This window comes from Ursus americanus, chromosome 12, assembly GCF_024610735.1.
Source record: "Ursus americanus isolate L20-20 chromosome 12, mUrsAme1.1.p, whole genome shotgun sequence".
NCBI lineage: Eukaryota > Metazoa > Chordata > Mammalia > Carnivora > Ursidae > Ursus > Ursus americanus.
The window spans coordinates 67,052,312-67,068,414 of record NC_142138.1 but is presented as its reverse complement, the minus strand read 5'-3'; the positions used below and the strand labels follow the sequence as shown (position 1 = coordinate 67,068,414).

The window sequence follows — 16,103 nt, the reverse complement described above, 5'->3', positions numbered from 1 at the left end:
CTGTGAAGAAGGCAGAGGATATTACTTAAGCTACTGCTTTAAGTCAAAAGATTATACTTCTTACAATGCTTTGCTTCTCACGTTTATCAAAAACCTCTTCTCCGTATAGGTATTAGTTTCTTTTTGGAATCCGTAATCCATTTTATTGATCTGCTTACCTGTCATATGCCAATACCAATCTGTTTTGATTACTATAACTTCAGAATAGTTCTTCAAATTAGGTACAGCTAGCCCTCAAACTTGGTTCTTTGTTTCACACGTGTTTTGGCCACACTAGGTCATTTACAGTTTTCTATGAATTTTAAAATCAACTCGTCACTTTCTACCAAGGATAAAGGCTGAGATTTTGAGAGTGATTCACTTGAGTGTATATATATCAGATGGGGGAAATTGATGTTTGAACAGTACTGAAGCTTGGGACCCATGAATAAGAATTTCTCTTCATTTTCTATGGCTTCATTCATTTCTCTGTGAAATATTTTGTGATTTTCACTCAGATCTATCCCTCAGTATTTCAGGCTTCATGCTATTATCAATGGTATCACTTTTCACATTTCAGTTAGGCATTGCGGTCACATAAAACACACCTGAGTTTTATATGTAGGTTTTTTTTAATGTTTTTTTATTATATTATGTAGTCACCATACAGTACATCCCCGATTTCCGATGTAAAGTTCGATGATTCATTAGTTGCGTATAACACCCAGTGCACCATGCAATACGTGCCCTCCTTACTACACATCACCAGTCTATATGTAGATGTTTTATCTTGATACAAACAAATGCTTTTCAGAGTCAAGCTAGATCTGCCAGTGACCATATCCTTGGAGATTTAGGTATTTGCCAGGTGACAAGAATCTTATTCCATTCACTTGGAGTTTTCTCAGCAGCCCAAAGAAAAGGTAAATAGCTCTACAAAGAGTCTTGTGGACCAATGCATGTGAAATGCTTTGTATGTTCATTAATAAACTTTCCTTAAGAGTAACCATTCAGTTGGTAAGGCTGCCAATTTATCTTGTGTTTAGATGCGATACCATAGTTGCAAAATTTAAGGGCCAATGTTTTCTCTTATTATTTTACTTAGTCTTGAATAATCTACTGCCAGCATTATGTACTACCAGAAGCCTTGGGACGGAATGCAATGATATATCCATCAAATACCATGAATGGTGCCCAAATCTGATTCGTCTTCTTTCTGATGTGATCTATTATAAAATGACACCAACAGCATTAAAACAATTAATAGTGGCAGACTGAGGGCTGTGTGTGACTCAGTTGTGTGACTGAGTTACCGTTGGAGACAATGGCTCCTACTTCAAATCTGAAGTAGGTGTCCACTCCCATGAGTCTGAAAGCGTCAGGTCCTGATTCTGCAACAGAAGCTGTAGTCCTTTGCGTCAGCTTCATTCCCCCAAGGAAGAGAGAAAGATCTTTGGTTTAAGTCGTGAGTGGGGTGTGTAGCATATTTAAGTTACCTCTTTAGGCTTTGAACTTAACATCCTATCAGGCAAAGCTTGCTCACCTCTGTGACTCACAAGTTCAAATTCCCAGTGGCTCAGGCGACATGTCTCAAAAAAACCAAAGCATCCATTCAGTATTAGGTGTCTCTCCTAAAGTTCACCCTTGATGGCCTAAAATGCGGCACACAAGCAGCTTTATATGTGTTTGATTCATGTTTGTCTAATGGTTTTCCAAAGTCTAAGTACGCAAATGACTTTCGGTCCAGTTTTTGTTTCCCAATGCTCTGCCTATTTGACAGGGCTCAAGAGTCAATATAAACACAGATTTATTTCAATTTATTTATAACCAACCAATCATTGTGTACATCACATATAATTCTATACATTCCTTCTTTTACCTGTGTACTTTTGGATGTTGAGAGGATAGGACGTTACTCGCCTCTTCCACTGACATCCTGAATTACAGTTCTGCTCTCTGTTAAAACGAAACAAAACAAAAAGCTGCTTGACTTGTTATTCATCAAAGTCATCGTAGGATGTGTTTAAATCTCATTATTTGTGAGCATCATTAATTTTTAAAAGATTCTATTTATTTTAGAAAGAGTAGTGCGAGCTGGGAGAACAGAGGGGCAGACTCCGAGAGGGAGCAAGAATCTGAGGCAGACCCTGGGCTGAGTGTGGAGCCCAACTCAGGTCTTGACCTCACTACCATGAGATCATGACCCAAGCTGAAACCAAGAGTCAGACGCTTAACTGAATGAGCCACCCAGGTGCCCTTTGGTTTTCTAAGAATGGAAAAGTCATTTTTGGCTCAAGCCATTAATAGATAATATGTGAAAGAACTATTGCATTGCTCAACTTCAACCTACTCACATATTATTTTAATCTGATTGTTTTAGGTGCCTTCCCCAGACATTCTCAATTGAGGCTCTCCTGAAATCAGTCTGTCCTTATGGAAAACATCAGAAATCTACGCCCAAATAACAGGCAGAATTAGAAATTTGTTTCACCATTCTATACCATCATCTAATATGACCAGAGGGAACTGTCAACAATTCTGGATACACCTAGAGGTAACTTGTACTTATCCTTACCTAGCTAATCCAGTCTCTATTCCTACCGTATTTTCTTTTTTTTTAATAATTTTTTTATTATATTATGTTAGTCACGATACAGTACATCCCTAGTTTTTGATGTAAAGTTCCATGATTCATTACTTGCGTATAACACCCAATGCACTATGCAATACGTGCCCTCCTTCATACCCATCACCAGCCTATCTCATTCCCCCACCCCCTCTCCTCTGAAGCCCTCAGTTTGTTTCCCAGAGGAGAAAATTAACTAGATACAAAGAAGTAGAGTGAATTGATGACCTTCTTCAGTACCAGTGAACAGCTTCCAACAGTAGGCCTTGACTCTTTGCATTTAAAGCATATTTGTATTTGGGAGTTTTTAATTTTGGGGGAACATTGTATGCATTTTCACTTTAGCATGTTTTTGTTCAACTTCCTTTATAGTATATGGTTAACAAGGCTTCTGGACTAGTCAATTGCCCATAATTTCATGTTGAAAACGAGTACAGTTTTATAAATCAATAACCAACAAATACACAAGGTTACTATGGTTTTCTCATTGCCCTAAGGAACCGAAGTATACTGTGTCAATTACATACTTCAAATCTTAGACAGACTGTCACATAAAAAGTATTTAAGATAATTAACTTAGAAAATATTCAACTTCGACAGTAATCAAATAACAAAGTACAAAAATTAAAATAATCATTGCATTAAAAAAAGAATTATTGCAGATCGTGGACTAAATTTTTAGTGTCCATCGAATCCAAAATTTTGCTAGATATGTTTTCTCAAGATGGTGTAATGTTACTATGAGCCAGCTCACCTGTAACTTCAAAAGCCCCAACGCTTTTTCTCCACCACCTAGGGGATACTGTCACAAACTCAGCCCAGCCCTTTCTTCTGCCACCGGCCAGGTGATCTGTTTTATTGCATGACCCTCCTGGCAGAGCAACTCTCCAGCATGTTATGTGCATTAAGGGCTTCCTGTTTCTCTACGACCAATGCAAGAAAGTGGTTTGCTTTGTTATTTGGCATCTAGAGCCATGATTAGCGTCAGCTTTGCTTCCCCAGAAGTCATCAGGTGCTGTTAAATGCAATAACTTTTCTCCCACTACACTACACTCGACTCTACTCAAATATTATATTCCCTAAACCTTCACTTTCTGAGTAGATCCTTGACCCTTTCCATTCATGACCCCCAGGCAGCATTATTAAGAATATTATTAATATCATACGGCTTCAGATGCAATGGTCCCCTACGCTGGGCCTCCCTGACCTTAGGGCAGAACTATCTGCAGTGAGAATGGACATTTACAACCCTTATCCAAACATCATTGATCCCTCTAAGCCCACACTTACGTGGAGGACATCGACCGTGAGGGCAGCTCCAAGGTCGAGGCTAGGCGTCTGGGGCAGAGCCTCATGGTCACATCCTCCTCCTCCTGGAATTGGTGCTTCCCAGCAGTTCAAACCAAGCCCGCTCCATCCTGTGGGGCTCCTCGGCAGGTGCACAGGTTCACTGTGGCCTAAGTTACTCTCTTAGTCCTCGTTCCTCAGCTCAGGCACCTCCTTGCAGAGTCAGAAGCTGCTGTATGCATTCCGTGGTCTCCCCTGATTTCTCTGAACTCAAGTTGTCCTTCTTCTTACCTCCTGCGCCAACCACCTGCTCCACCATTGCCTTGCCCATCTTTGGGTTATTCTCATCCTCCAAACATGCTGCTTTTCTGTCTTCCATCGGCTCCCTCCGTTCTCTGTTTTCAGTGTGGCCTCAGCTCAGGCTCCTGCAGGAGACACGCAGAGAAGAGACCAAGTCAGGTCTCAGCTGCAGTCCCCAGGGCTGCTTAACAGGCACCTCAGTCCCTCATGCACTCACAGAATCTGAGCAGGAGGTGACTTTGGAGAATTTGAATAACAACCTTATCTTACAGATGAGGAAACTGAGGCCCGGAGAGATTAAGACATTGCCCCAAACTCCTTCATCACTTGATGGCAGCAGAACCCCCACACTGGCCTTGGCTGCAAGCTTCCCTGTCGAGGCACATAACGCACCCTCCAGAAACCCACAACAGAATTTCAGGGGACACTGAAATTAAAAGTTCCCCTTAAAAATGCATAAGTAATTTTCAGGAGACCTTGGATTAAATGTAAGCATTTCCAATGTTAAAAACAACAGAAGGCCTATTTGGGGACAAATCTTTTCTCACAGCGATATAGCTCTCTTCCTTTTATTCACTTTTAAATCACTGGCTAATAGACCAGGATCACAGAACACAAGTGTATTACGTAACACTCATCATGATCACAAATAAAATGCACTTACGTGATTATCGATCAGATATCAGACTCCTGTGCCAACATTCATTTTCCTGAGAGCTGGCATCAGTCTGCCTTGCTCAGCCATGTCCCCAGTGCCTCCATGACAGCCTGCCAGGTGAAACATTCAGTAAATACTTGTCAAGTGGATACATAACAGTTACCAGGAATGACGAACTTTTACTGATCTCCAGTCCCAACCATATTTCTGTTCCAACCCTATCCCGGGTCTGTGCTGACGCAATAAAAGCACAGCCTTCAGAGAAGCTGTCCAAGAGTCCGATACCAGCTTTACCACAGGTCACATACACTTTACTGGATCATTTAATTATCTCTTTGAGCATATGTATCTCCTGTATGATAGAAAATGTATACTATAAATTAGGAAAGCCAGCATGAGCCACTGGAAAGTTAGATGTGAACTGGGACATCATGTAGCAGACAGGGCTCCAGTCCCTGGGCACCTGCTGCAGAGCTAAAGGACACCTACATCAGAGTCACTGTGGTGCTTGTTATCATTCCCTGGGAATAAGGCAAAGAAGATGCATTTCAGACAAAAACTGCAAGGAGATTCTCATGTATGAAAAAAAGCCTATTTCAAACAAAGAGCCTAAGATGGAGATTCTGACACCCCAGTGCTCACAAGACTGACTCCGCTTTGAGCAGACCAAGTCCCTCATCCAAGGTGGCTTTCAACAGAGAAAGGGGACATTTCCAGGAAGGGTTCCTACCTGATGTGGGTCCTGCTTCTATGACTTGGGTTTTTAGGGCGTTTCCTCCTCGGCTCCAATTGCTGGGGGATGTCAGCCCTCATGGGAGTCATTTCTTTATGAAGACCTCTGTCATTTATTCTCCCCCTGGAGAAGAGACAGCAGAGATCAGTTCTGGGCTCCACAGTTCTAGCCTTCCTCCTAAGCCACCTTAGGGTAAACTGAAAAGGTAAACTGAAAGCACCATGACAGACACAAATCAGGGTCAGGGAAGAGGATCCCAGAGGAGTGAGATGGTGAGGGCAGCCCCTCCTGGGAGAGAGAACCACATCAAGGTCACTATCAGACCGTTTCATGTGGGGATGACATACTGACCAATTCTGTGAGCAGAGAACCCAGCCTCATCATTCCAGACTCCTGAGCCATAGGACTGTGAGGTAACAAATGCTCTTTGTTGCTTTAAACCACCGGTTTTCTAATTTGTTAATACTATCAGTAGAGAACTAGTTCAGATGCTTATCTCTACTCTCCTGGGTTTTTAATCTTTAGAAACATGTAGGCTGATCTCTATAAAGAAAAAAAATCGGTAACGCCTTGAGATCCTGGGAAGGCGGGTGAGGGCTGAGCCAGGGCCAGAAGCAGAATTGTGGGAGCAGCGGAAGCTCTGGCCTCTGCGGACTGAGTGTAAGGAAGACAATCTCCCTGATTTTTCAGAGGCTCTTCAGGTTCTCCTCTCTCATTCGGTCTGCAGGCTCAGTGCATTTGAGGAGCAACACTGGTGTTCCAGCGGTGGCATCTGATAAGGAGCTTGATCCTGTACAGAAATTCTTCGTGGACAGGGTTAGAGACTACAGAACGAAGCTTCTGGAGGACATGCTGATACTGGCCCAGAGCTCCAGCAAGACCTAGAGAGGGAGCTCTTCAAGCTTAAGCAAATGTATGCTGGAGCAGACATGAATACGTGCCCGGACTTCAAATCTGAAGATCCTAAATTTGAAGTCATCGAAAAGCCCCAGTCCTGAAGAAATAATGTAACATTTATTTGGTAATTTGACCTAGATTCGTTGTACAACTGGATCAGAATAAACATACATTTCTCAACTGTCACGTGTTCTTTGAATTCTGATTCCAAATGAATGATTTGGTGATGTTGGGTGTAAAAAAAAAAAGAAAATCAAAGAACCACAGTAAAAATCTGTTCGACACGTTCACATGATGTTCCCTAACCCTTGTAACATGAAGGACACTGTGAAGGGCATTTCCTATCTACAATAGGTTCTTTCTAACGCTCTCTTCCTGAGACCATGGGGGGTGTTCTTTCTGGCTGCAAGGAATAAAAGCCCCAACTTGTTTCATGGGAGGTGTGTTCCTGGCGATTTGAGTTAAGGGAATTGTCATTGGCTAAGGCCATGCCAAGGATCAATTTTGCACCCAGATGTGGTGTGACAAATTTCCCAAAAATGAACGGACCGTTTCAAGGTAAGATTGCTCCCTGTACTTCATCTTTTCTTATCCCTGCTGTATTTGTAACTATGGGAAATTGTATAAAACAAGATAGAGAGTTATGATAGATGGCATGTGGGATTTAATAAGAGCTGTTGGGGCGCCTGGGTGGCTCAGTCGGTTAAGAGTCTGCCCTCAGCTCAGGTCAGGATCCCAAGATCCTGGGATGGAGCCCCGCATTGGGCTCCCTGCTCAGCGGGGAGTATGCTTCTCCCTCTCCCTCTGCTGCTCCCCTGCTTGTTCTCTCTCTCTCTCTGTCTCAGTCAAATAAATAAATAAATAAAATCTTTTTTAAAAAAATAATGAGATCTGTTATAATCCTGAACTAACAGGGAATTGATGACAAGGACTACAAGGTAGCAGGGAAACATCCCTGTGGGCTTTTGGAGTTGCAAATGGGCACGTGCAAAAGAACGATACATGGTTTTGGAAGATAACCTTAGCAAAAAATTTGGCCATAATGGCCACGAAACATTTAATCCATGATCCAACAGTTACTCTGTACACAGATTATCCTGCCTTAACTTTGGCCAATGGCAACTATTTCAAGAAAGACCAGAGAATTGCGTAAGAGCACATCCAAGAAATATGGGGATGATAGAAAGGGTTGCTTTGCCAAATCAGTTGCCCCAAATCATAAATCTTAAGCACTATCAAGTTTTACTCACATTTTCAAGGGTAAAATTATGAGGTACCAGCAAAGCAACTGAGACCACCAACACTAACTGCAAGAACCTGCTTCCCACATGAGGACATGTTCTGGCACAGATGAAACATATATGGTCTCAAGTGATGTGTGAGCTCACCACACAAAGTGGAGCTGTTTGGGGTGATTTCCCATGGCTATGCTTACATAGTTCTTGGGACCAGTTCTATGGAATGAAGCCGTATTAATCCACAGATTCTAGGTTTGGTTCTCTAAATAGTTTTATACACTTCAGATACACCCTCCTGAAAGCATGTCATGGAGGGACCCTCCGAACAGTCACCACCATTTGGGTGTTTACCAACGGGTTCTTCACTAGATGTCTACTAGGAAAATTGACCAGGATACATTCCTTCTTTCCTTCCTTCTTTCCTTCCTCGCTCCCTCCCTTCCTCCCTCCCTCCCTTTCCTTCCTCTTTCCCTCTCTCTCTTTCCTTCTTTTCCTTCCTTCCTTCCTTCCTTCCTTCCTTCCTTCCTTCCTTCCTTCCATCCATTCATCCATTCATTCTTCCTTCCTTCTTCCTTCCTTCCTCCCTCCCCTCCTCTCTCTCCTGCTTGCTTGCTTGGTTTCTTTCTTTCTTTCTTTCTTTCTTTCTTTCTTTCTTTCTTTCTTTCTTTCTTTCCTTTCCAGGCCAGCTCCACTGAAGGGAAATGAGTAGCTGCAAGGAACGCTGTTTCCCTTCTTTTCCCCACATTGCGTAGGTGTAACTTCTAAATCAGCAAGAGTCCAATTTCATTTCCCTGGGCAAAGGTATGTAAGGAAGGAAAAGTTCCTCCTTTACCTCTCAAGGTCTTCCAGCTAAACTAAAAATTAAGTTTATCTGAGACATTGCATGCCTACAAAGAACTGATATTGAAATGGAGACCTTTAAAGAAATATAAAGTATTAAGGCAGTTTTTATGTATTTTAGACAAGGACACAGTACATTTCTGAGGGATGTTTGGGAGTTTTAATTTGAAGGGAATTCTAAGCAGTATTTAGAATCTCTGCTTTAAAGTCCCTGGTGAGAAGGAAGTTTTTTTACTTCTTAGTACAGGAGGTGCCTTTTACATACGGGACATTGGTTTCCTGCGTTCAGGAAGACAGAAGAGGGTTCGAGTGTCCTTGCACCAGTTGCTCTTCAAGTAGCTTCAATTCAAAATAATCAATATGCCACTGTGTTATGTTTTGGCCCATCTGACCTTGGCGCCTATGGGTACCTTGGTTTCTCTCAGCATTGCTCAATACTCAGTGCCCATTTCAGAGAGAACACTAAACATATTATTCTTAGAAATTCCAAGGGGCAACTGGGTGGCTTAGTTGTTGAACCCTCTGACTCTTGATTTCAGCTCAGTTCGTGATCTCAGGGTCGTGGGAACAAGCCCCAGTTTCGGCTTCATGCTCATTGCAGTGTCTGCTTGGGATTTTTCTCCCTCTCCCTCTGCCCCCACCCTTCCTCTACTTAAATAAGGAAATAAAATCTTTAAAAAAATGGAAGTTAAAAAATAAATACCATGATCTTACCTGAAACTAATGTAACACTATATGTTAAGTACACCGGAATTTTTTTAAAAATTATTTTAAGGGGTGCCTGGGTGGCTCAATTGGTTAAGAGTCAGTCTCTGTCTCAGGTCAGGATCCCAGGGTCCTGGGATAAGCCCCAAGTCCAGCTCCCTGCTCAGTGGGGAGTCTGCTTCTCTCTCTCCTTCTCCCCTCCCCCACACCACCACTGCTCTCTCTCATGTTCTCTCTCAAATAAGTAAATAAAATATTTTTTTTAAAAAGCAATGAAATGGCCCTCTCTGGAATCAACCCACTTATAGGCATACTTTCTTTCTGCGGACCCCAGTGCCCCCATTTCTCTTTGTTACCTGTCTGACCTATATCCTTCCCTCACTGATGGAGCCTGCTCAGATGTTCTGCTTAAGCTGTACGTGGGGCCAAGGAGAAGTACACAGGGGGCTAGAATGGGCTGCCTTCAGAATCAGTCAAGGTAAATACAGGCAGTCAGAAAGGAGCCTAAACTACTGTTAGGAATGAGCACTGGCACATTTAGTGGTATGGATTTTAGGTGAGGTATTGATATCCACTTCCTTGTACAAATATGCTTAGATACAAGCATGAGACCCTCGGATCAGACAAAATACCGAAAACTGTGTCAAGTATGAAGATACTAAGTTACCAAAGTTATTCTGAGTTGTATAATTGCTTTGTCCCGTAGTCTCCCATTTCCACCTGCAGAACCTAGAAAATGTTCAACAGTCTGCAATTGCCATCAAATTCAGTCTGAGGGCACAATCATTTAAACTGTTAACCCAAACTTTCCAGTTTTATCACAGCTTGTGTTGCATACCAGGGATTTCGATTGCCCATTCCCGTTTTCAGTGAGGCTGCAGTGCGGGCAGAGAGTAATGGGGTGCATCCAGGTACTCTTGTGTTTCTTGGTCTACTTCTGTACTTAGGGTGTCAACTTTTGTCTGCCAGTGGACCTCAGGCCACACACAGGAAACCCAACAAATATTAAAAGTGCAGAGTCTCTGGGTTGATCTTGGGAAAAGTCAGGCAACATTGAGGATTCTCCAGGGCTCAGCATGGCTCTTGATCTGCAAGGACCTAGGTAGCTGTCCCATCCTTTCCTTAGAGGGAGTAACTCTGGATTCCTGATGCATGCACCTGCGTATTTTTTATTTTTTAGTATTATTATTTTAAATTTCAGCTAGGCTCCATCACCAACATGGGCTTTAACTCATGACCCTGAGATCAAGAGTTGCACATTTTCCCCACGGAGCCAGCCATGTGTCCCTCCAGGCACCTTTGATGGTCCGGCACACACCATGAATTTCAGGTTGGCAAAAATAGTTCAAACTCTGGGAAATGCCTCCAATCTGCTCCACTCCCTTTGGACCTATTTCCTGAGTTCCTGCTGTCTGCGAGTCCTCTTTCCCACCTACCCATAGAAGACCCTCTAGGAACCCAACCCAGATCCCCTGGGATCCCTTGTATCCTTTCTGTGTAATCTTCTCCTGCTCTCAGTGTGTTTGGGCTCCTAAAGACACCTCTGACTAGGACTGCCCTGGGGCTCCTGGAGCTCCTCTGTACCTAGTCTCAGAGAATGGGGAGTATACATACTATGGGACCACCAGCCCCATTTATCTCGCCTCCCCAAAGGTACTCAGCCCATCACTAACAGGTGCAGGAAGGTGAAATCCCCTTTCCTGGCCTGGGGGAGATTAACCTGTAGGTGGGGCCAAGGAGAGGAGTAGGACTGCCCTGTACACACAAGCTACCTCCAGGTTACCTCCAGGTTCTCCTGCACCTGGCAGGACAAAGCTCCCCCACGGCTGTTGCTGGAGATCACACCATACACAGCAATGAACTCAAACTGGCCACAGAGCTAAGTGTAAGAGCCAAAACAACCATTCAAGGGGCACACATAGGAGAAAATGGTCAGGAGTTTGCACTGGGCAAAGAGTTCTAAGTCACTACAGCAAGAGCACAGTATGGAAGAGAAAAGCTTGAGATGAACTTCTTTGCATCAGAAGATACCACTGAGAAAAGGAACAGAGAAGCCACTGATTAGGAGAAAATATTTGCAGATTAAACACCCAATGAGGACTCACATTCACAAGAGGCAAGAGTACTTTGAACTCACTCAATGGGCAGAAGCTACACACTTTTTAAAGCCAGTAGAACACTTGAATACACACATTACCAAAGAAGACCAATAAATGGCTCATAAGCACACAAAAAAGTAATCAACCTTATTAGTCCTCACAAAATGCCAGTAAAACCAGGTATCACTTTACACCAACTAGTGCGATTATATTCAAAAGACAATGGCAAGTGTTGCTGAGAATGTGGAGAAACTGGACCCTCCTATATTGCTGGTGGGAACGTAAAATAAAAGAACCGCTTTGGAAGCCACCTTGAGAGTTCTTAAGAGTGAAACACAAGCTTTCCATAGGTCCCAGCAATTCCACAACTAGAAATCTATCTGAGAGAAATAAAAACAGTTGTTCACGCAAGCCTCATTCAGAAAGATTCGGGGCAGCATTATTCACAATAGGAGAAAACCTGACAGCAACATGAAGCGCCATCGACTGGTGAATGGACAAACAAAATGTGGCCTATCTGTACCATGGAATCTATTCAGCAACAAAAGGCAGAGAAATCTGGTCCAAGCAACAGCGTGGAAGAACCCTACAAACATGCTCAGAGAAAGAAGCCAGTCACCAAGAACTACGTGTTGTCTCCTTCTATTTCTGTAAACTGTCCAGAAAGGAGCACTGTATGGAGACAGAAAGCAGATCAAGGTTGCTTGGGGCTGGAGGACGGAGTGGAGATTGGCTGCAGAGGGGCTGGAGAGGGTGTGGGAAGGGGAAGGAGACTCTAAAACAAACTAGGGTACTAGCTGAACAACTGTGTTATCCTAGGGGACTTCCACAATGGGTGAACGTGATTGCATGTAAATTTCACCAAAAAGAAAAAGAAAAAGAAAAAAGGTAACAGTCCCACATCAATGGGTCCTGGTGTCCCCAGGCAAACGCTCCCTGGTGAGGTGCCACATCCTGGAGTCCCAGCAGGGGGTGACTTAGAGCCTGGTTTCTGACATTGGAGTCAGGGATTCAGGGCCTATGCCTTCAGCCTCTGGCCCTGGCAGTTCCCCTGGAATCCACAAGGGGGCAGGCGACCTAAGGGAGGAGACCTCCAGGTGGCACAAGGAGACCAGGGGGCAGAAGGCAAAAACAGGGGATACCCAGCTCGCTGGAGATTCGGGGAGAAAGTGAGAGCTGCAGGACACAGGAAAGCAGCTGGCAAGATCTGGATGATGTTTTTTTAACATTTCTATCTTTATTTATTTGACAAACAAAGAGAGACAACAATCAGGGGGAGCAGCAGGCAGAGGAGAGAGAGAAGCAGGCTCCCAGTGGACCAGGAAACGCGATGGGGGGTTCCATTCCAGGACCTTAGGATCATGACCTGAGTTGAAGGCAGACGCTTAACCGACTGAGTCACCCAGGTCCCCTGGGTGGATCTTAAGTAGACTTGGTCCTCTGGGTGGGTTCTTCCCACCGACCTTTAGGTCAACAGCCAAAGGTTCCCTTTGATGCTCCCTCCTGCACTGGCACTGAGGCTCCCCTCCCCCCATCAGCGTAGGAAAAAGAGCTTGTGGCACCATTAACCTTCTCCTATGTCTAAGTGGGGGAGTTGGGACCAGGTTGGGGACCTGCCTTTTTCTGGACGTCTATATAGGGCCAGCTCCTAGGTGCTGAGCCATCCCTGCAGGGGTCTAGAAGGGTCACCCTGGTCTTTCAAATTGGTGCTGGGCTTGCAAAGAATGGTTCCTGCTCATCTGTATTTCCCTGGCCTAGGCTGAGCATCCTCGTCCAAGATCAGGGGCTGCCATGACCTAACATAAGGAACCTCCGGTCTGTCACTGCTTCTCTTTGGCAAAGTCCACAGGTGGCCCGCGGTAGTGGTGGGTTGGGGGGGAGGGCATAGAATTTTACACTCTGTCAAAACATCGTCCACGGTGAGGATTTTAAAAAATGTTAAGAGGACAGAGATCACATTATATACTCGGTGGTACAGGAACAGCTCTGCATGGTGACAGAGAGTAGCTACACATCTAATGAGCATAATATAATCTGTAGAGCTGTCCAATCACTGTGTTGTCATGTGAAACTGACGTCACATGGTGTATTAACTATAAATCAATTTTAAAAACCCTGCAGGTGAGGGGAAAACATTTGAAAAGGAACCAATAAAACTGTCATTGACTGGGGAATAACGTGGGTTTCAATTGAACAGAACAACGTGCATCCACTTGGAGGTGGAATATTTTTTTAGATAAATACAGTATAATAGTGTCGATGTATTTTCTCTTCCTCGTGATTTTCTCAATGACATTTTCTTTACTCTAACTCGCTGTGGTATAAGAATAAAGTATATGATACAAACAGCACACAAAATATGTGTGAATCAACTGTTTTGTGATCAGTAAGGCTTCAGTGGTAGTTATGTTTTGGGGGAGTCAAAAGTGACACACAGATTTTCAAGTGTGGGAATCTGTACCCCTAACCCCCAGGTTGTTCAAGAGTCAAATTGTATCTGTATTGGCAGATACCATGCCCCTATTTAGAGAAAAATCCAAACACACACACACACACACACACACACACACACACACACACACACCAGCTACTAGAGTGCATAACTTAATTCCGCAGAGTTGCAGAGCACAAGACAGACAAAATCAGGTGCTTCTATACCCTAGCAATGAACAATCTGAAAAGGGAATTAAGAAAACAATTTCATTTCCAACAGCACCCACCAGAATAGCATCTAGGAATAGTCGAGTCAAGGAGGCACAAAAGCTGTACACTGAAAACTACATAGCATTGCTGCAAGAGATTCCAGAAGACCTAAACAAGTGGAAAGACATCCTGTACTCACCGATTGGAAGGGTTAAGGTGGTTAAGATGGCAACACCACCAACTGCAGACTCCGCAGGATTCCTATCCAACTTTTTTCTTCTGCCTTCTCTAGTCGCCGTCAGCCCCTTGCAGTACGTTTCCTTTCAGTCAGGGTGGTTTTCATCTCTTAACGTGAGATTAGATCTTTTTTTTTTACATTTTCCATGAATCTGATGACTCTTTTGAACCAATGGGATGCGGTTAAAACAAACGCTTTCTGGTCCTTCTCTGGTGAGTCTCACCTTGGTGTCGGCTCTGGGTCATTTTCAGAGGAGTGATCTGTTTCCTCCAGGAGGCTCATTTCCCCTGCTTCTCTGCATAACTCAGACTGTCGGATGGAATGCCAGACACTGTGAATTTACCTTGTTGGTTGCTGGCTATTTTTGTGTTTTCTATAATATCGAGCTTTGTTCAGAGATGCATTTAAATTACTTGGGAACAGTGTGGTCATTTCTGGTGTTGCTTTAACGATTAGTTCAGTGGTCCAGAGCAGTGCTCCGTGGAGGGCTAACGATGAGCTCCCAGTACTGTGGCAAGTCCTCCCTGAGTCCTCCACCCTGTGCCTCGGGAATTAGGAGGGTTCGCCTTTTGCTCAGTCTGTCTGTGGGGCACAGGCTCTGCTCCCAGCACTGTGTGAGCACCAGGCCCTGTTCAAAGGATGGCCCCCTGACTTGCTGGCCTTGCCTCCATGGAGGCCCTGAGCAGGACCTCACTGCACACCACCCTAGGGCCCCAACACAGCTCTGGCTAGGTGACTTTCCACAGCCCTGTCCTCCCCGTCTCTCCTCTGTCCAGGGGTCTCTCAGACCAGTGTCCTCAACTCTACGAGGTCCGCAGGGCTCCTCTTCAGCAGCCCTTCCCTCCGGTGCCTTGCTTGGAAACTCTCTGGAGGCAGTACCTTGGAGCACTTGTAGGGCTCCGCTCCCCTGGGTGTTTCCACGTGTCTGGGATGGCTGTCCTCTTTACCTGATGCCCAAGATCTTGGAAATCTGCATTTCGGGCATCTTGTGTGGTGCTGTTGCAGTGTTGTTTTGTTGCTTCAGGTAGGAGAGTAACCCAGTTCCTGTGAGTCCCTATTGGTGTGGCTCTGCTAAGAGAAAAAGTTGGAACAGGTCAGTGTAGATTCTGAACAGAGGCTTTTACTGAGTAGAGAAAAAGCCCCAGCTCTGGCGAAAGCATGAAGCCAGAAACCTCTTCCAGCTCGGAATTGCACAACAATGCAGGTACAGCTCTAAGGACAGTCTTTGCTTGAGCCCGAGAGCATGCAGAAGCCCCATGGCCCCTTGCCCAAGAGCTAGCCTGCTGCTTGGGAAACGTCTCTGGTGCCACCCCAATGGGTCCTTTGCAAGTGGACAGACTTGCCTCTTCCAAAGCCCCTCAAGGGGCGCCTAGCTGGCTCCATTGGCAGAGCACAGAACTCTGGAGCTGGTTTCGGGAGCCCAATCCCTACTTTGGGTGTAGAGATCACCTCCACAAGTAAACTTACAATAAATGAAGTAGGTCAAGCTGGACCATCTCTAGTCTCCGAAGGGTCCTCGGGAGGAAGGCTTATCTTGGTAGGCTACAACGTGGCCTCATTAAGGTCAGGGAGTCTGGGCATTGGATGAGGGTTTGTAGGGTGACTGACCAGGTATGTGGGAAGGGCAGAAAGGAGAAGGAACACTGACCAGTGTTCCATGGGAAGTGAAAGAAAGCACTTCTGCAGGATGACAGGACTGCAAGCCAGCTACTGTATAAGCAGAGATAGTAAAGAGCACTGGTGGGCACCTGGCACCTCGCTGCAGGAGGAACAACAGCATGAAAAACCCAACACCCAAAATATCAGGCAAGTGAGAGCTGTGGACACAGTCACTGACCACCATGCACTCTTGATGAGCAA

General features: G+C 44.6%; 1 protein-coding gene across 1 annotated transcript in view; it reads right to left on the bottom strand.

The window, feature by feature from the left end:
* LOC123803439 (NBPF family member NBPF6-like) overlaps positions 1-15,686 on the bottom strand; it is a 45,175-nt gene extending 29,489 nt beyond the window's left edge. The window contains exons 1-5 of the mRNA XM_087865732.1: positions 14,205-15,686; positions 5,581-5,706; positions 4,857-4,960; positions 3,896-4,317; positions 1,859-1,935 (exon numbers count right to left, since the gene is read on the bottom strand). Of these exons, the coding sequence (XP_087721858.1) occupies positions 1,859-1,935; positions 3,896-3,960 (142 nt within the window). The 5' untranslated portion in view covers positions 3,961-4,317; positions 4,857-4,960; positions 5,581-5,706; positions 14,205-15,686. The remainder of the gene's footprint in view (positions 1-1,858; positions 1,936-3,895; positions 4,318-4,856; positions 4,961-5,580; positions 5,707-14,204) is intronic.
* Between the last annotated feature and the right edge of the window lie 417 nt (positions 15,687-16,103).